The following is a 21,336-nucleotide window of genomic DNA, read 5'->3' as shown; positions in this document are numbered from 1 at the left end:
AGGATCATTTGAAGAAATGAATGATTCTTATATTTGCTAAAAACTTTGAAATTTGAAATTCCCTTCAACATCTTCAAATTTATAATTTTCAGAATCTAATATTGTATCCCTCCATCTAGTTTTAATTATCCATTTTGATTTTTAATGATCACATTGATCATATTTTGATCAAAGATTAAAGTCAAACTAACCATATTAGAGTCAAAAGTTAAAAAAATATTTTTATTTAAACAATCGAAAATTATATTTTAAAATAGATTTTATATATTTAAAATAATATATTTTTAAAACATCTTTTTAATTATATAATATATATAATTCAGTAGTCAATTTATCAATTGAAAGTGGACAGCAAAGAGGGCCGGGGAAGTATATTAGTGTACTGTGTCCAAAGATTTCACGAGTTGAACAGAAAGAAAATCGTCGGCAGCCTTTTCTTTGTATTTTTGCGCCATTTCAAGAAGTACCCTTCTTCTCTCTTCTTTCCATTTTCCCCTCTGCTTACCATATAAATACGTCTGTGTGTTTGTTCTCCACTTAAATATCTTCCGCAGTTTAACCTAACTGCATGGTTTGTTAAATCCACTTGTACTTTGTGTCTTTCTTTAGCAGCTACTACTACTTTTCACTTGCATTTCAGCAAGTGTGTGTAAATGAAGATGGAGTTGCTTAATTGCATGGTGCTTTTGATCTTGTTGCTTCTTTTACCAACCAATTTTTCAGCTGCTAGGACTTCACTCACTGATCTTCAAGTTCACAATCGTCTGAAAACTTTGAACAAGTCTCCCATCAAGTCCATCAAGGTTTTGAAAAATCTTTTGTATATGTGTAAGTATGTTTGTTTATGTGTCTGAGATATTAACTGTGTTTAGAATGGTGATTTTGCTGAGAAAAACAGAGCCCAGATGGAGATATGATTGATTGTATTCATCTCTCTCACCAACCAGCTTTTGATCATCCGCAATTCCAAAATCATAAAATCCAGGTTCTCCCTCTCTCCATAATTTAGCATTAGGTTGCTTAGTTTTCGAGTTTTAAGTAATGAAATTATTTTAGATTTTTTATTTAATATATGTTATCTTTTTGTGCAGTTGAGGCCAAATTTTCATCCAGAAGGGCTATTTGCTGATGAAAAGGTTAAATCTACGAAGTCGAGTGAAGGATCGGAACCAGTTAAACAATTGTGGCATTTAAATGGAGAGTGTCCAGAAGGAACAATCCCGGTGAGAAGGACAAAGAAAGAAGATGTTCTCAGAGCTAGCTCTATCAAGAATTATGGAAAAAAGAAGAAGAATCTTAACATTCTTCGCCCCAGTTCAGCTCAACCTCAACCTGACCTCATCACTCAAAATGGACACCAGGTAACACGCACTATGTTTGTGTAGATATAATGCACTAATTCAATTTTGAGCTGTGTGATTGAACTAAAAAGATAAAGTAGGAGTCGACACCTGGTACTATATTATTTAAAAAGAAACTTCAGCAGAAAAGAACTCAAAAAGCTTCTTTTTGTTTCAATAATCACATAATTATTGAGCACTGAGTGAGCAGTGAGCATTTATGAGTACAGAAGTTAGTGTTAGTAACTGTTTAGGAAGTAATTTTGATAGTATAATTTATATTGTTGGCGTGTGCATTTCAGCATGCAATTGCTTATGTTGACGAGGACAAGTATTTCGGAGCAAAGGCAACTATGAATGTCTGGGAACCTAAAATACAACAGCCGAATGAATTTAGCCTTTCTCAGATTTGGGTTTTAGGAGGTTCGTTTGATGGAGATCTTAATAGCATTGAAGCTGGTTGGCAGGTAATTTCTTGAAATTAACTCCACTATATTCCTCTTCAAGGATTTTAAAAATCTGTACCAAGTGGTTTTGTCAATATATATGGTTGTGCCTGTTTGTGTTAGTCTGCATCTGACTAATATACTCAATAACAGGTCAGTCCAGATCTGTACGGGGACAATAACACCAGACTCTTCACCTATTGGACAGTAAGTCTCACATTCTTTTAAGAATTTTTTCTTCTTCATATGCAATCCAAGTGAGCCATTGATTTCTATGTCCCAGCAATCAAGATTCTGAAATATCATTTGTTTATATAATTAGATTCTGATCACAAAGTCGGGGATAAATTTTTACTTTTGCGTGTGTAATTCACAAAGGTGGCAGTTCTGTTTTAGTTGTGTCAAGAAGGAATACAACTTCATATTAGGACAGATTGGTATACATCAACTATTTGATGAGGTCTGAAAACTTTATAACAATGACAGAGTGATGCTTATGAAGCCACAGGATGCTACAATTTGCTATGCTCAGGCTTCATTCAAATTAACAATCGGATAGCGATGGGGGCTAGCATATTCCCGGTTTCCAGATATCATGGTTCTCAATATGATATCAGTATACTACTTTGGAAGGTAACCTTTACTCGAGTACAATTATTATAATTCTTTCTCGATCCCATTTTTATATACTGATAAATAACCAAGTATTGAACCGAGAAGCATTAAGCGAGAATAAGCAGTTGGTTAACTAACAACTAGCTGTGCTAGGCAAATTCTCAAAGGTGCACTTAGTCACTTAGATATACAGTAGTATTTTGAGTCACTTAAAAGTGATTCGGTGAACCACATTTTAGTGCCTATGAGAGATTCATCAGCCCACAGAGATCTTAATGAAGCTGCCTGCATTATTTATATGAATTGTTCCTTATCTATAGCATACTAAAAATATGAGAATGTGAGAATTCTTTATAATTTAGTTTAATCATATCACTATCTTGATTGGCAGGATCCTAATGAGGGTAATTGGTGGATGCAATTTGGGAATAGTAATCAAGTCATAGGTTACTGGCCAGCCTATCTGTTCTCAAATTTAGCAGATGGCGCCACATTAGTCGAGTGGGGTGGGGAAGTGGTGAATTCGGCATCAGATGGCCAGCACACTACTACACAAATGGGAAGCGGTCATTTTCCTGGGGAAGGATTTAGTAAGGCTAGTTACTTCAGAAATCTTCAAGTAGTTGATGGTTCTAACCAACTAAGGGTTCCTAAAGATGTCAAAACTTTCACTGAGCAGTCTAATTGCTATAACGTCCAAACCGGCAAGAATGGACAATGGGGTACCTACTTTTACTATGGGGGACCTGGAAGAAACCCCAAGTGTCCGTGATCACCAGAATCTATAGCTTAAATACATCTTTGCCCCTATATTTATAATTATGTATAGCAGTTTGGAATAGTGGAGTCATAATTCACATAAAACAGACCATAATGGTTATGGATGGTATAGTTGGAGGTTGATTCTTGTGAGTAGAATGTATAAGTGTTGATTCCTGGGATTTCATTTGATTGTTGTTGCGCCTCTCTCTGTTTCAAACTCGGGAACAAGGGAATGCCAGTAATTGTATTAGTAGGATTGTACGTAGTGACGATTGATGACCGTCTTGAAGAAACTTTGAGACGGAGATGTTTTGCATTTGTTGGAGAAAGGCCTGGAAAAACCAGGATTAATTTCATGTAATGTGTATAATATATTTGTTGACATGTATTCTGGGTGTTGGATTATATAATTTATATCAATGAATGTTCTTGTGCTTCTCCTACTAAATATTGTATCTACCTTGAATTTTCACAACTCACATGTTAGAAAGTTTTGAAATCTGATCGAAGATTATGTTACTCGGACTCGGCTAGAAGTGTCGGACATAATACGTGTCTATATGTCGGACTCAGTAAAATTTTAATATGTATAAGTTTATGGCATGAAATAAGTGTCCAAAGTCCAAATGATGTATGAGTGTCAAGTGTCCGACATAGGTACTTTGAGACAAAATGAAGACCCCCGAGTAACATATACCGAACAATGTGCAAGTGCAATGTATTTGTAGCAGCTAGAAATGGTCACAAGGCGATATAAGATAAACCCTGCAGAGTTGGCTTTATTAAAGCCTAAGATATTTGGTAGGAGATAGATATCATGCGAATCTCATCTGATACAAGATATGACAGGGATACAAGCGGGGAGCGGGGAGGGAGGGACCGGTTTGAATCATTACCTTCCATTGTGTGTTGATAGATAGGGTGGTCCATGAGTCCATTAAAGCAATGTCATATGTTTATCTTTTGTTTCTCCCAGCTACATAACCATACCAGACATGAACTGTGCATTTTTTTCACACACTGGATCCGAAATGTTTAAAATGTCATATGGTTTGGCTTGTGGATACTCTTAATGGAATATGCCTAGATCGTATCATTTTGGAAAAAAAAAATATCTTTTTGACTTTAGGAACGGAATATCTATTACTGCATATTTTACTCAATTCGAAGGTCTTATTGATGAATTAGAAAACCTAATTTTAAAATGTATCTATGCTACAGATAGATTTGTAACTTGTGATTACTGCAACTTAACATGTCATGTAAAAATGTTTTGCTCTTCAAGAATATCCAGATTGGCATAGGCTACATGAACAGCTAAACTTAAACCAAGAAATGCAGGTGCAGGAATAATATAAGATCTGTTACTAATGCTACTAGCAATATTGTTGCTAATGTGCCATTAGCTGATTCATATGCCGTAAAGTTAACTCAAGAAGCAACCTATCAGTATCCCTTGGATTAACAATCCTCTGAGTTACAGATTATCTATGTACTAATTCAGTAATTTTTATCAGCCAGTTTAATTTTTAAAATGCATCAAATATTTGGATTGTTGAGAGTGGAGCCACTCATCACATCACACCCTACTCACACTTGATTGATCAACCAGAATCCCGCTTCAAAATTAGATTTTGGAGCAATATTGCACATCATTTATTGTCGTATTAAAATATTATATTATATTTATAATAACTCAAAATAATTATTATATATCCCTTTTAAAATATAAGCGATTAATATACTCAGTATCATTCAAATATAATATTTTACAAGTTGACAAATTTTATATAATATTTTTTTAATTTAACCAATAGTTTTTAACCAACACAACTGAAAATGATCTTAACCATATGTTTAGCAAATGATCATTATTTTATATTACACGTAATTTTTTTGTTGTTCTTCGTACAAGAATGTTAAATAGGAAGTAACAAGGTACACATGTATATCGAAATAATTGAAAGCGTCATATTTATTTTACACAGCGTGTAGTCAAAATCTGATGGAGTTGCATATAAACCAAACCACAAGTCCTCAGCATATCTCGGGCCTCCCTATTTATCATCCTCGCTTTCAGCCTGACTTTTTCACTCCTCTCTGCTACAACTAATTCACCTACTCATCATATATCTTACTTCTCATAATTCTATTGAACAAAGAAATCTCAGTACTACGTGCTGAGTGTCATCTACTTGGCTGCTGTATTTATTAATCGATGAAACTTTTCGTTTTTTTCCACTTTTTTTAGATGATGTTGCATGCATGCAGCATGGATCAACTTCTCGTTTATGATAGTCCTCGTCATTGTCGTTGAAGAATATATTCATGGAAGCTCATGGTCGTCGTGAAGTGAGAAGAGTTCACATTATTTATTTTATCAGCCGGAGAGGTCGGATCGATCATCCTCATCTTCTTCGTGTTCATCAGTTCTGCGGGAATGGAGTTCGACTAAGAGGTTGTTTCACATTTTAATTTCTATTATACAGATGAAATTTCTGAATTTTGTGGATTCTTCTGTTATGATAACTTGCATTATGGAAACTATACAGATATAAAGAGATGGCTATCTGTGGTTCGAGGAGAGGACATGCCCGAATCGTATTCTTGGTCATACAAGAGGTTTGTTAGTCTTTCCTAAAATTTGCTACATTACAAGTAAATACTAGTAAACAGTACGTACAACTTCCGTTTTTTTACACAAACGGATCAAAAAAAACAGAAGCCGGGCTTCAGCTTCTCATTCCCCAAACATGCACATAATCTTGCAGGAGATATAAAACAGGTTATGTATGGCAAGATTCGCTTGACGAGGATCTCATTACTCCTATCTCTGACAATGAATATGTCATCAAAGGATCCGAATTTTGTTCCGCCGCCTCGGACTACGACGGTAATCTAGTGTTAAACACCGCTTAATCTTGCCGGATGTCTCATCTTATTAATGTTAATTTCACTGATTTTGAACTAATGCATCGTTGTAATGTTAATGCCGATTTATCTACAGATAGTTCAGTTGCGGTTAATGACCTCGATGGATCATCTAATATTGAAGCTAACAAGAGCGATTATCAAAATTCTGAAGCTACTCCACGGGATGACGGTGTAAAGCAGTTAGAAGACATTCATGAAGCTCCGGACACAACACCAGACAATGATTCAACGCAGATTGAAGAAACGAAACACTTGATATCAGAAAATGAAGAAGATGACGCGAAGAAGAAACGTTTTCGTCTGAATTTCTTGAAGAAAAATAAGAATGGAAAATCAAAAAAGTTTACCTCGAAGAAACCTGATGAAATGCCAGATTCATCAGCATCAAAACCGATATGCCCTTCCGAGAAGATTCATGCGAAGAACGCAAGGAATTTGTTCCGGAAAATGATCACTTGTGGCGTTGTGGACAGTAAGGATTCTGCAATCAAAGCCGTGCGGGAAGCCTCTCGGTGAAATCTGCTTACTAAACAAACAATAAGCGTACTGAACCATCATGCAGCCAAGTCTACAGACAAAGGCCATTATTATCTATAGTGGTATCATGTTTCAAATAATTCAGGGGAACGTTTGGATTGTGAGTGAGAGTGAGAATCGAAAATGGGAATGAAGGATATGGGAATGAGTATCCCCTATGATCTGTGAAGAGAATGATTTACCAATAGGAATGAGATTCTCATTCCATACAATAAATTTACGATAACAAACAGGAGCCTAATTTACGATAAGACTGTTTTTAATCTTGACAGTGAGAATAACAAATGTGCCTAAATCTCTGGCAACCAGAAGACCAGTTCCAATTGTTCCTAAATGTTTACCATATGTGAATGAACTATTCACAGTCTTTTAGCTTATATCTGTGTAATATACAAGACTAGTGTACACGATTATGTACAGAGTTGTGTACAATTACAAAGTGACTAGCCGTATCTTTTTGGCAGGATTTCAGGAGTTAGATATCGGGTATGGCCTAGAGGTATCTTTGCTTCGAGTACACATCAAAGCCGAGGAATTGCTTGATCATATCTGTATACGAAACCAAAAACAAGCTAATCTTTAAAACTGTGCTAATAGAGGTTCTGCCAAAGGGTTTAATGCCGATGGATGTAGTTTCATGGTAGAAGTTACTATGATTCCGACGAGAGCAGAAAGTGCAGGAACAAGACCTAATCCATATCTTGTGACGGAGAAACAGGCATGGAATGGACTACATTCCTGCATGTTTGATAAGGTATCTGCTGATTCTGCACAAGATACAAGCAACCAATTAAAGAGGGGGGAAGGGGCAGTCCTCAGCAAACACAACATTTAGATTGTATTCATAACAGGACTCTATTTACTTGCAGACTTGAACTTGCAATTAACACTGCCCTGCAGAGAACTTAGACTCATGTTTTAGAGACAGAATAATAAATAGCCAGAAGACTTACGCTGATATGACTGAAGACTGTACAATGCAATTCCACATGACATTTTATCTAAAAAGCTCAATGATCCATAAACAAAGGCAACGCCATTAAGATCTTCACCCACTAGAACACTTTGCATGCTTATCCCAGCCACCTATGCTCCAAAAAAAACTATTTTAAAAGCTTTACACACCAACACCCCTTAACACATACAATATGATATTTAAATGAAATTCCCTTAAAAAATGAAAGAGCCTTACCTGTTCTACTGCTTCTATAATACATACATGCGCTAACTAGAATAATCAGTCGTAGCCCAATACTGTTCAAGACTTGACACTAGAACAACCTAGTCTTGTTCAGGATGTGGAAATATTCTCATTAATAGCATGTAAGACATTGTAGAACATATAGGTCTGTTCGGCAATTAGCGGTAGTGGATCGAATTGCTGTTATGACTAGCAGATTGAGTAAGTTGTTTTAAATAGATTAAATTAGCTAATTTTTATGAAACTATTTGGTAATTAGCTATATTGCATTTTAACAAGACACATCACAATCCTTTAATAGAAAAAGCTCCTCCAAGTAGCTTTTACAAAATTAGCAGATTGAGTACAAACCGTTATTTTAATCCGCTAACTACCAAACACCAATATTAGATGATACATCTAGTCAAACCTCTAATTTGGTCCAATCCTCTAACTTTTCTCAAAACTCTAACTTCCAAACAGTGCCATAGTATATATGAACCCAATTTGCCAAGCAATACAATTAATTGTATATCTTATAAAGCAAGAGAACACATCAAACAAACATTCTTCTTGTGTACATACCATCATTAGTGCATTAGCCATGCCAATAAGTATTGACAGAATGTACATATAGTAATTCATGCTTCTTGGTAAGAAGAGGATGATACTACCACAGGATATCCAAAGAAAACATCCAGCATTAAAAATGGCCTTCAAGTGTTGGCTGGTCCATCTCATTTCCTACAATTTGTGTAGATCATATCAAAAGAATAAGGTGGAAAGAAAATGAAAACAAAGAAACAGAAAATTAGGCACATAAAATATATTGGGGGGAAAAACCTGTAGGAAGATTGATACAATAAAGCTGCAAATGTAGATGATTGCAGGAACCTAGACATATTATTTGACAGGTTATCGTTATACTTAATAAGAGTAACATGAAACTCATTAATAATATAAGAAACTTTTGAGACAAAAAAGCAAAGCAGCAAAGTCTGTGCATATACCAAAGCTTTAGAAGATTGGGCCATCTGAAGATCATTGATAACATAAAATGCCAGAAACGCCTGAAATAGAAAACAGATAGGCTATATCAATGTAAAGGCTGCAAGGTTAACACAAAGTATAAACAGCAAACATTACACGTAATAGACGTGTATCTTGCAACTTTTAGAAACATCGCATTACTTATGTTAAAAGATCAGATAGATGTATATACTACAAGATTCTTATCCAACGAAAGTCAAGCTCTTTATTTTTATAACACTATATAGCACTACAATGTACCAAGGAAGAGCTGGAAATGCTATAGTGAGTTAATTTCATAATCCAAATTAAGATTTATAATCTTATATTAACAAAAGCAGGACATCAATGTTCTAAAGGGTGAAAAAAATGAAGTGAAATAAAACATATATTAGGAATAACTGGAAACGTTGCAAACCTGTGAAACATTGGTTACTAATCTGGTGACAACATAGACAAGAGCAACTTGGTAGTACAGAATTTTCTTAAACCAGTAAGTCCAAGAAATCCGGGTGTAAGTCTTGCAATCTCCTCGATATAATCTAAACATAGAAGGAACATTGTGGTACATCAAGTAGCACAAAGACTAAGCAATTAATCATATAATTTCTATGTGAACAGATCAAGTGATCACTGATCAACAAGCAAGATGTGCATCATTACTCATAATCTTGGGATGAATATCGAAGCAGTAGATCAGAAGAAGAAAAAACCTCAATTGAGAATAAATGTACTGCAAGTTCATATATGTTATACGGACAATATTTGTGGTACGAATCAAATGTGTTCACATCACTTCATTTTTTAAGTTTGCGGAGCCACATGAAATAAATGCTTATTTATAATTGTGTTAATAATAAGTTCACCCCAACCCCAACAAGAAGAAGTATTATTCCAAAAGCCAGATACTAATAACTTGAAATTGTAATTAATTTTTATTATCAGAAAGTAAAAGAAAGAATCGGGCATAAATAACTAACCTTGGCTCTCTAGTTCCAATAAGAAATATGGCCACAAAGCAGCATCCAAAGAAAATTGACGAGTATGCTATCCAGCGGTACTGCTCATGGTGAGGTAAAGTCATGGAATAATACATTCAAAAATTACTAAAGTTTCTGATTAAGAATATACCTGATTTTCAACATTGACAACTGTCTTTGATGTGCTTACACTGAAGACTAGCAAAGCAATGGCATACAGGCTGAGGTTAGCAACCTGATACCAAAAACAGAGCAAAAGACATGGATCAGAGAAGTTTAACAACATTACATGTCACACACACACACACACACACACACACACACACACACACACTCTTCTAAAAGAAAATTGTATGATAACAACGTAGTAGGAGATATACTAACCATGGTAAAAGCATTGCGACAGCTGGTCAACATTACTCTACTCGTGGAGTTGCTCGTGATGCAGTTCACCATAGACCTAATTGGATAGAGGAGCAAGACACCACCAATTATAATTCAAGATACATGTAACAAAGGGATAAGGAACTCATGCTGCTTCACATTTTATTCAATATCTATAAGCTTTGTTGCATCCATAGTTATTTTCTGTCTGCGTCGATAGACGTAACTACACTCGAAACAAAACGAGACAACATATACATAAACACAATGACAAATATCATCACCGGAAACAGAACAAAAGGAACGAAAGCCAGTGATTCTTTGGTGTATTAGCCTGCTAAGGAGAGGGTGGAGGGAAACAATATTTATCTGAACTGCTAAAAAGAAATAATTACATGTGTGAAACTTGAGTAGCAGCCCAACCGATATTGAAGATTGCTGCAAATATGCTATATCCTATGGTCTGCAGCTTCAATGAGTTGTTGCCAAGGATCTTGCAAGGCATGCAACCACCAAAAACTGATGAAAATGAAAAGGCAACCAATACAGACCCAGCAGCATGCCATATCTTGAAGTATCCAAATCTGTCAATCTAAAAGATTAAGGAGATAAAACACATTTCACTTAGAAGATTACCAACAAAAAATGATTACAGGACATAACAAATTAAGATATGTTTTGATAAATGATAATTATATATGTCAAGAAAGTAAAGACATCAAACAGTCGTATCAGCATCATCATGTACAGCAACTGGTGTATACATACCAATTCGCCAGCAAATACGGTTGCAAATGCATCAGCTACTTGACCAGAAAGCATAACGGCCGCCGAATCCCTGGGAAAACATTTGAAACATGGTGATCAAATATGCTCATTATGATCCATTAGGAAAATGATACTGACGAATAAGCACACAACATTTCAGCTGGTGGTAAGTTATAAGCAGGGTTTGGCTCCCCCCTGCCGAACAGATAAGATAGGGAACCAGATACTCCTGTAACTCCTAATTGTTCTAATCAGATGCCTAATTATACACTTAGGTGGTTCGCATGGTGTAAGTGTTTAAATTTAGAATAGAAGTCGAGACCATAGATGAGCTTCTAACACCTGTAACTAGAACAGTGACAGAACACAAACTACAACCTCCTCCCCAAATCCGGTCATCAACAATAAAAAAATCAACAGCAAGCAGTAAAGGTATATATACATACCCTGGAGACAATCCAATGTCAGTCAAAAATACTAGGAGGTAAGTAAACCAACAGGCAGATGTAATGTCATTGAGCATGTGCCCCATCCCATAAGTGAAAACAGAGCACCTTCCGAGGGGCTTGCTGCCAACTTCTTCATCTTGCATGCCATCCACCATATTGCCAAAAGTTACTCCCAGATATTTCAACCAAAAGAGAGTCCTCGTTACATGGGGCTATGTTCAGTCCTAATCACTCGTAAGATACCCTGTAATGTATCAGAACAAATAAAGCTTTAGAAGTATGTGTTATACAATCTACTATTTGCATCACAGTTCCCCAAGAATGTATTACAAGATTCTGCTTAGATATCACGATCTAAAATGCTTCACCTATAATACTTGTGCAACTGGAATTATAATCATGATGACTTTCCGGAATACTGGACCTGATTCAGGCCAAAAGCTTATATAAATAAATATTATTAAAGAGCTTCCAAATTTTTTCTTTGTGTCTACATGTAATGCACACACTTCATACTCAAGTATAGGTATCCTTCAGTTGGATTTTACTTTAACTTGTATCACTCAATAGGCAAATTCTTAGGAAATTACTATCTAATTTCAACGATTTATGGAAGGGTTAAATTTTGGGTTGTAAAGGGAATACCATGTCCATGTTCTCTGCCCACAATTACAAAAGAGTATTTTCTCATTAGAATATAAATTGCTCAGTAAATGTATCTAGCAAACCGGAAAAAGGGTAAATGGGTGCTACAATACCATATTCCTACAGTTAACGATTCATTCAAGATAGTCATTTGGACTTAATTACTGATGATCATGTTCTATACTTTAGGTAATATTTATGTCTTGACTAATAAAATTAATTCGAAAGTAGAATAGAATGCAAATATAAATGTAACACAAAGGATACTTGTTCGCTTTATCTGGTTTGTAAAGTATATAAACACAACAGTTCAACTACTGTACACGATCAATTAAAGATTGAGACATCAGTTTCTTTTCCTTTCTCTTAAAATTTGCAGAGTGGAGCTTGATTACTAATAAACAACAAACTACGTGCTGCTATAGAAAGTAGATTGTCATTTTAGGGAAACATAACTGAAACTAGCCAAGTCACTGTATTTCTTGCGAAAATGTACCATACGGCGTTAAGAAGTCATAAATTCGTTTAGTTGGCCTATTACCTCATACTCATTGCTGCACATTACACCATTAGAAGTATCTCATTTTTAACACTACTTAATTGGGTTCCAAAAACTGCAAAAAATAATTTTAATGTAAATCTTGATCTTGGCAGGCATACCAAGAAAAGCAAATTCAAAAAATCTAATCTTTACTTGCCAAGTAAACAAATTCAGCAAACCCACAAGGCCAATCAATCACTCAACCTCTATCATTCACTCACAATACTCAAATCACAAAAACCCAAAAATCACATACAACCAAAAACAATCACAAAACAAACTACAACTTCTTTATTAAATTCCAAAGACCCTTGTTTCCAATCAACAACCATATTTCACAAGCATGTAAAGAAATACATAAAGATGTACCTCTAAGCATCCGATAGACAATCCGTCTGCTACCCAGATAGAAAAAAGTGATCTTTAATTGATGGGGGCTTTCATTTCTCGAAGATTTAAAGAAATTTTTATGGGGGTTGGCGAGACGAAAGCAAGAAGTATTAGATTGGGTATTATATACACATATACATACAGTGATTGTGTGTGTATTCAAAAGTCAGTTGATACACACCACAACTTTGGTTTAAAAGGAAAACATGGACGCCAACGCCAAGGAAGAATTTACAAACGTAGGCGGGGATGTGAGTCCAAAATACATGTACTTTATCTCGTATTTTGTGAGAATCTTTTGGTAACACCGTGAGGGAAGTATAATATTTATTGATGGAAGAAAAGAATTGTTGGAACTAAATTATTTAGTTCTGTTGAGGATATTTATGACTTGTGTTATTATGATGAACAACAACGACTGATTATTGTATGCATAAATATTCACGAACACAAATGTCAAGAGTGAAAACTTCCACAAATGGGGGGTCAAATAATTGCCCAGTTCACTTAGAGCATTCTCATTTGGAACCCTATCCTCAACCCCAAAAACTTACTAAAAATAGTAATTCCTCGAAATATTTAACGAATTTTCAAAAGTTTCTTCCAACTCGTTCCCTATATTCAATCCCTATTCTCATTCTTTTTACTAAACCTTGTTCTCTTTTACTTATAATTTCAATTTTTATTTTTTATGTTTTTATATATTTATATGTTTCATTATTTTTATTATATTTAACATTTTTCAAATAATTTTAATTTTTTTTAAAAAAAATTAGTTTTAATATTGAAATTTTAATTCAATAATTTAATATTATTAATATACATGTGAGAACTTGCACCAAATTAAAAAAAATTATAACACAAAACATTAATATCTAATAAAATAATAATAAAATGTATGATGAATAGTGTATAGGGGATGAATAGTGAAACTCCAAATATGAAGATTTAGTTTGAGTCCCCAAAACTAAACCCTATTTTGGGGTTCCGGATGTAGAGTGCATTTCCACCAAAATTAACAAATTTCTTTAAAATATAGGGATGGGGTTGGGTTTGAGGGATGGATTGTGAATGCTCTTACAACCGCGAAAGGTTTATCTATAACGTTATACGGGGCCGTTATATTTATATTTAAAAAACTCAAATTCAATTTTTTTATGTATTCTTTATAAATAATATCTGTGAAAGGGAGTTTTTCTTTCCGCGGATACCTAAAAAAAATTAGATTTGAGTTGTTGAAATATAAATTTAACGACCTCGTACAATATGTTAGATAATACTTTCCTGAGCCGCGGTTGTCAGGAACAAGACCGTTAAAAGGAGTCTGTTCATTTGACTACATCATTTAAACTGTACCAACAAAGGATCTTCGCATCTGTCATCCATGATAACATAATGATAAATATTTACTTATTGTTTTTTTTAAACTAATTTACTTATTGTTTTTGATATTCTATTTGTGTTTGAAAATATTATCGTTAATGAGATTAAAATTTTACAAAATCGTCACTCAGTAAAAAGCACTAACATTATGTGTACATGAACATACATTAAAAAAATCAAAAGTTAACAATATAAATCGTTGGCTAAGTTGGACCTGTAAGACATTACGTAAAATTTGGTGAACTTGTAAGACATTTTGTTTTAGTGGTACTGGCTATGTTGGTTGCATATAATTTAAAAATAGTATATTATTAATATTTTAAATTGTTAAAATAAGAATATATCAGTTCAATATGCTAATAAATGATGTACAATCTTCCTACAGATTTTCTTACAGACCTGTAGAGGTTCGACAAATTTAGCCATCCATAGGAGATTGGCTAAATTTATAGATAACAGGTGAGCATGGTTAGAGTTGAGTTTTTGGAGTTGAGTTTTTGGAGCTGTTGCCTAAATTTTATTATTTTAAGTATGTCAACTCATCCTTTAGCCAAGCGCTTTAGATGGTTGGAGATGCTCTAAAGAAATACATAATAAGGAAAATTCATGCATAAAGAGTAGACATATTATTTGGTAAGTATTTATTGTTAATCTATCTATCTATCTATATTATAACGGTTTGGCTAGTGTGTGCCCATGGGCACATGCTAAGCGCGGAAATTTTTGTATTTGAGAGATTTTGATTGGTGTGGTTGGTGTATTTGCAGGGGGTCCACCATTATCATGAGATAGGAACCAATCAAAATGATCCAAGCACAAAATTTTCCGCGCTTAGCATATGCCCATGGGCACACCATATAAAAACCGATATTATAAAGCCTGTTGCCAAAATACCATTGAAATGACAACTTTACTTAGATGTATCTTCCGTATCATCAAATCTGCCACTGAACTATACCACTGTCTATACGGCTACCGCATCCAAGCCGCTCATTCCATCTCTGTACTCCCACGTGTAGCTCAATCCTCTCACCGTATTTTGTATCAGCTGAATTAGTCTACCTCCATTCAAAATCTTCATTCGAAAACAGCGCTTAGGTTTTGGGGGTAAAGTTTCTACCCCTTCTTGCTTCCTCACGATTGTTAGTTTATTATCGACAATCTATGTTTACTGATCTCTTGCCTCATTTTTCGATTTGTGCAGCTTCTCGACTGTGCTTTGATTGATGGAATGCGGTGATGGTTCTGATTTAAATATTGTTGTTTTGGAGCGCGATTCTGATTTTATGAACTCTCCGGGTGGAGACTTGGGTATTTATTTGTGTTTCATATATGCTTCCTCTGATTCCTCCGTCTGTCCTCTATTTTATTGTGTTTCTGTGTTTTTGGTTTGCTCCTTAAATAGTTTGTCGAGACTTGGGTATTTATTTGTGTTTCATATATGTTTCATTGTATTTATTTTATAATTTATCATTGTGATGCGTCTTACACTGATTGGATTGCTGTTTGCTCCTGCTATGGTTCGGCTATATTTTGTTATAAGGTCAATATCAGTTTGAATTTGCCACGTTGATTGTAATCAGTACATTGAGCTTTGTAACTCAAGTGGATGGGTCTGGTATGGTCTTATTATTTCCGTTATTTTGTTGGTTATTTATCTTACACAGTCTGATTTTAATACATTTACAAATTTATTGCAGTGTACATGTTTGATAAAAGTTCTAAAAGGGATCTTTGTGTTTAATATTTATGCATTAAGTTATACTTCACGTTGTTAGAAAATAGATTTCAATATTTTATAATTAGTTTATAAGACTTTTTGATACAACCAGTAGAGATATGTTCATTGTTTACATAAATAACATTTATCGGGAATATGGGTTGTAAATGGATATATTAGATACATTGACTCTATGTTATGTCTCCCTTAATTTGCAGTTTCTGGGAAATCATCCAATACATGTCAAACTTTCAAAATCTTCCCTGTTTAGTTCTTTGCCGCTCTTTAATTAGTCTAATCCAAATTAGTCGGAGACTGAGTTTTTAATCTGTGCCTTGAAGGAAGCTTGCAATAAAATTGCTTTTGCTGGATACAATATGGTGGTTCCTGAATTTTTTGATGGAGGATATTTTAGAGTTACAAGTGACAAGAGGTCTCTTGCAGACTGGGTGAACTGAATTCCAACAGTGAGTTTCTAACCTTGATAACTGAGTTTGATTTTCAGTTTTTATATAATTTTACTTTAGGTAAATATTATGAAAGCTAATCATGCGAAGACATCATAATAATTTATATGAAAAGAGAATGATTTCTGCGCGCACATGACATCTGTAAATGTGTGCCTGTACATTACATAATACTCTTCATATAGGCTAAAGGGATAGAAGACACCAAACCGATCATTCATGCTCTAAATAGCCAGCAGTTGGAGCTGCAGGGTTCTGTTGGGGATGTAAAAATATTTGTCATCTTTGTTTGCTTCTTCGCAGTCAATCTCAGAAAACATACACACAATCAACTTAGTCTGTTGACATAGTAGGTAAACATAGTCTGCCGTTAAACATAATCTGTGATTAACTATGTCAATAGACTAAGTTGATTGTGTGTATGTTTTCTCAGATTGACCGTGAAGAAGCCAAAAAAGGTTAAGTAGCGGTCTTTTTACTTTTATTAACAATGTATCAGATTGAATGTAACTCTTATATTGGTAAGAATTCAGTATTGGTTATTTCAGAGCCATCGATTAACATACTTATGTCTCTATGGATATTTGAACTCAACCAAAAGACGATGATTGGCTTATTCAAGGGATTATAAATTAACAAAACTTTAGTGTGTTACACATGACTACTCTTATGGTTCATTGATTGATTCATTATTTTTTTCTTTTTGCAATCTTTCTATCAGAGGGTTTCTTGCAATTTTCGGAAATTGCCAAATTGGGATCACAGAGGTAAGTCTTTCAAAAAAAAATATTAAAAAGTAGAATTAGTTCCAACTGATCAACTTAGTTGTAATCAGCTATGGAAGTCTAACTGAAATGAAATCCAGGGTCAGAGATGAGCTGAAGAGGCTTTCTAAGGAGTGTGATAAAGTTACATTAAGAAATACTCCCTCCGTCCCATTTAATTCTATACACTTTCCTTTTTTGGATGTCCCACTCAATTCTATACATTTCAAAACTTTCCTAAAATAGTCAAGTTTTATAATATAAAAACCCCACCCACCCACTACTTTCAACTACTTTTCCAAATCTATCAATTATATATTGATGGGTCCCACTACTTTACCCACTTTTCTTTCTCTTTCTTCCAATTTTACATTACTTTATACACTTTTCTTAGTCTCCGTGCCCAATCCATATGTATACAATTCCGAGGGACGGAGGGAGTAATACAATAAAGGTATTCCAGTGTCCTTTTCTATCTCTAAGTAAAACACATTTTTAGTAAATTATCTTTTTTGTCACACAAATGCCTTCAACTTGATCCATAATTAATCAACAAAGAAAAACAATACTTGATCAATAGAGTAAATACATTTTTGAAACAGTTTTGACACTGACCTGACTTTTGCATGTATACTCTTCGCGGAATGAGGTTACCATATCAAAGATTATAATGTGTCTGCTGTATCAAAATATTACAGGAAACTTGCTTCTGTGTTGGTGAAAGCTGGGATGTTTGAGAAAAAAGGCCACACTTTCACCTATTTTCTTTGTTTCGCTACTTTGTTGTTTATAGGATGTGTTTACAGTGTGTATTAATTATTTGTTTACATAAACAAACACAATTGTTGAATGTGCTGCTTTTTTTCCACTCTCTTTTCCTTTTTTACGTTTCATTTTTATCTACAAATGATTTGTTTCAATCTTTTTGTTCCATATGTTTTGATTTACATATTTGAATTTGCTAATTTTGTGTATTTCTTCTGAAGTGATGGATAGTCAGAAAATACAAGGATGATTGAGCTCCGCCTGGAGTCACAACTCCTCCAACTCTGGCACAGCCTGGAGCCACAGCTCCTCCAAGAGATAAAACAATCACATTAGGCGACGTGATTCTAAAAGGTATAGGATGCAAAATATCTTTCACTTCACTGAACCATTTCGAACTGAACATATATACTTGCTAAATGCTTACACTATAAAAGCTTTATTAGAAAGTTGCATAAGGCTTAACACCAGTTTTGGTCTGAATGCACAGTGGCATTTAACAAGGACTTACATTGCAACCTACACTATAAAAGCTGTAGATGACCCGAGGACCTTGAACAAAATTCTCTATGTAAGGCCTCCCCACAACACACTTTCTTCAATGATGTTCTGTCTTTGTGGGAGAAGAATATAGGCAAAACTCTTGAGAAGATATATGTTCCAAAAGAGCAAGTCCTGAAGGACATTGAAGGTGAGGAATTTTTTAAAAAATTTTGCTTCACATTATTATAATAATTGACCATTATCTTACTGATCCTGGCAAAATTGTCTACCAAGTTTTTTTGTCCTTATGTTAAACTCTTTGTAGAATCCCCTCCGATCAATGTGCTGCTATCTATCAGTCATTGTGCATTTGTGAAGGGAGATCAGACTAGCTTTGAAATTGAACTTTCATTTGTTGTGGAGGCTTCCGACATTATCCTGATGTCAAATACACACCTGTGGACGAGTATCTCAACAAATTTGTCTAAACTAAGTCTATTTTGTCTGCTACGTTAAGCATAACGCTACCTTTGCACTAAACTTATAGTGTATCAATGTTATACTTTCTGAATTGAATAAGAATGTTAAAGCTATTATATGTTAATTGGTCTGCTACTATAAATAACTTGCAGGTTACTTCAACTCCAAAGTCTCAGGTTTAGAAGTATAAGTTCAAATTTTTATATACTGTAATCAAACTTTATAAATCTTTCTTACGGCAATATTTCTCACTATAACTGCTCTATCATCCTGTTTTTGGTTTCACCATTTAGAAGCAACTGAGAGATCAAAATTTCACGGCCCTGTTCAGACACTTGCACCAGGACCATGGAAGTTGCTTATTAGCAGTGATTATATTCAGTGATAATATTCAGGCAAACATTCATGAGGACATCATAGCTTTTATTGAACTGCCACAATGATAATGTATTCCCTTGGTATCATTGTACTCCCTCCGTCCCATTTTAACTGCTTTTGACTTTTTTACACGTATTTTAAGATGTTAAAAAAATCACATCTAAACATAATAATTCTTTATAAAATTTATATCAAATAAAAGTTTAGAACCTAAACTTTTATTTGATATAAGAATTGAATTATTTTATTGAGTGTAGATATTATTTTTTTACATCTCAATATACGTGCTAGAAAGTCAAACATCAGTTAAAATGGGACATAGGGAGTAATAGATTGATATAATATCTGTATTTCTTTTTGTGGTAAAATATTTATATATCCAATTACAAAACAAATATTAAAAAAATTGAGCCAAAAATTCATTGTAGAAAAATCATATTTGCCATGTGTAGCATGCAAGCATTACTTCTTTTTAACAAATATATATATAGTCAATTTATATTTTGAACACTTCTAAAAAATAATGATTTTTTTTCTTTTTAAAAGGAAAATAGTTGAGAGCAAAGAAATTATATTTACTATTCAAACATTACAAGCTTATTTAATTAATTTTTTATTATTGTCAAAAAATATAAATATTAAATTCTTTACATTTCAACACCAAAAAACAAAAAAAAAATATTCGCAAACAAGTATTTATCTACACAAATACAAAGAAAAATAGAGGCAAGATAAAACAATCTTAGCAAAAAAAAAGGGTTTATTAACATAGAAATTACTTATCAATTAATTAATTTAATTCAATATAATTAATTAACATAGGAAAAAAGCTTTATTTTATAAATATAAAATTCTATTGTCATGCTGAGAACAGAATTTAATTGATCTACCCGCAACGCGGGGAAACATACTAGTTTGTGTATTGATCAATGAAGATCGCAGGTGTTTACCTGAAAGCCGGTGTATACTAACCCAGAGGCATCTATATAAATTTTAAATTTTGGCGGACCACTGACAAAATAAACACCTTGGTGGACCATGTACATGTGCATTCAAAGATTCACCTGGCAACACAGAATTGACATAATTCTGGGTTTTGTAAGGCATGACTTTAGTTGCGGAGGCGTAATGTTGGACACGGCACTCAGAAATCAATAATTCGGTAATCATGCCACATTTTAATGTGGTAATCAAATTGAATTAGTCCTATATATTAATATATAAAATATTATAAAAGTTATCTAGATATTAGTTTATGAATCATTCATAATACATGTTTGATAAAATTATTTGGAACTAGTTTTCTGCCGGTAGCCGATCGCCCAATATGATCTGCGAGGAAGAAGAATGCAAGAGATTGTCCCCCGATTCACCTCCAGTGTGAGAAAAAATTAGTGTTTCAATGTGAGTATTAACGGAAACCGCAAGTGTTTGTGTGTGAATTATCAAGTGTCTTACCATCTGACCATCCCGGAGTATTTAAGGAGGAGGAACCTAGTCTCCACAACGTCCCCGCCTGATGCTGATGCAGGAGCGAGGAACCGCTCCGCCTAAATAGGGGGAAGTGGATGTTGTGAGCCAACGTTCACCCGTGACTCAAATATCATGCGCCGATCTGAATGGGTTTCGGCCTGCTAGCTCCAAGCTGGGCTGCTAACATGTCCCCGGATTTCGGTCGGTCCCGGCTTGATCGTTTGGAAAATTACAGCCATCAATTTGTCGTTTACTCTAATTATAAACAGACCAGTGAAATTAAATTTTATATTGTGAAATGAATTTTATTGTATTTGTAATTTATAATTATTTCACTTCGGTTTCAGACTAAATATTTTTAAAAAAACCTTTCAAGTTATATCGAAATTCCGGCTATCACCCCCAAATTCTAATTTACCAGCC

General features: G+C 34.2%; 3 protein-coding genes and 1 long non-coding RNA gene across 5 annotated transcripts; 3 read left to right on the top strand and 1 right to left on the bottom strand.

Moving 5' to 3' along the window:
• Positions 1 to 363: 363 nt before the first annotated feature.
• LOC108196617 (protein neprosin) lies at positions 364 to 3,611 on the top strand. Its single transcript, XM_017363977.2, has 7 exons — positions 364 to 803; positions 899 to 985; positions 1,092 to 1,361; positions 1,643 to 1,807; positions 1,940 to 1,993; positions 2,273 to 2,419; positions 2,793 to 3,611. The coding sequence occupies exons 1-7, from the start codon at positions 654 to 656 to the stop codon at positions 3,171 to 3,173; spliced, it is 1,254 nt and encodes a 417-aa protein (XP_017219466.1). The 5' UTR covers positions 364 to 653; the 3' UTR covers positions 3,174 to 3,611.
• A 1,691-nt stretch (positions 3,612 to 5,302) lies between these two features.
• Positions 5,303 to 6,818, top strand: LOC108196827 (protein SOSEKI 1). Its single transcript, XM_017364274.2, has 4 exons — positions 5,303 to 5,621; positions 5,716 to 5,785; positions 5,935 to 6,056; positions 6,171 to 6,818. Exons 1-4 carry the CDS (start codon positions 5,492 to 5,494, stop codon positions 6,611 to 6,613), a joined length of 765 nt encoding a protein of 254 aa, XP_017219763.1. The 5' UTR covers positions 5,303 to 5,491; the 3' UTR covers positions 6,614 to 6,818.
• Positions 6,812 to 13,448, bottom strand: LOC108196826 (uncharacterized). Of its 2 annotated transcripts, XM_064080733.1 has the most exons (14): positions 12,980 to 13,117; positions 11,793 to 11,848; positions 11,422 to 11,668; positions 10,976 to 11,045; positions 10,603 to 10,799; positions 10,208 to 10,283; positions 9,975 to 10,058; positions 9,824 to 9,903; positions 9,262 to 9,385; positions 8,825 to 8,884; positions 8,658 to 8,708; positions 8,400 to 8,558; positions 7,588 to 7,720; positions 6,812 to 7,401 (listed from the first exon to the last, which is right to left on the bottom strand). In XM_064080733.1, exons 3-14 carry the CDS (start codon positions 11,577 to 11,579, stop codon positions 7,214 to 7,216), a joined length of 1,380 nt encoding a protein of 459 aa, XP_063936803.1. In that variant the 5' UTR covers positions 11,580 to 11,668; positions 11,793 to 11,848; positions 12,980 to 13,117; the 3' UTR covers positions 6,812 to 7,213. The 2 variants fall into 2 exon arrangements, with proteins under 2 accessions (XP_063936803.1, XP_017219762.1); XM_017364273.2 differs by lacking the exon at positions 11,793 to 11,848 and having other exon boundaries at positions 12,980 to 13,448.
• Positions 13,449 to 18,059: 4,611 nt separating this feature from the next.
• LOC135147602 (uncharacterized) lies at positions 18,060 to 19,534 on the top strand. Its single transcript, XR_010285191.1, has 3 exons — positions 18,060 to 18,453; positions 18,590 to 18,790; positions 18,908 to 19,534. It is a non-coding gene; the product is annotated as an uncharacterized LOC135147602 (long non-coding RNA).
• The last annotated feature ends 1,802 nt before the right edge of the window (positions 19,535 to 21,336 follow it).

This window comes from Daucus carota, chromosome 7, assembly GCF_001625215.2.
Source record: "Daucus carota subsp. sativus chromosome 7, DH1 v3.0, whole genome shotgun sequence".
In the NCBI taxonomy this organism is placed as follows: Eukaryota; Viridiplantae; Streptophyta; class Magnoliopsida; order Apiales; family Apiaceae; genus Daucus; species Daucus carota.
This window is presented reverse-complemented; position numbering and strand designations above follow the sequence as displayed.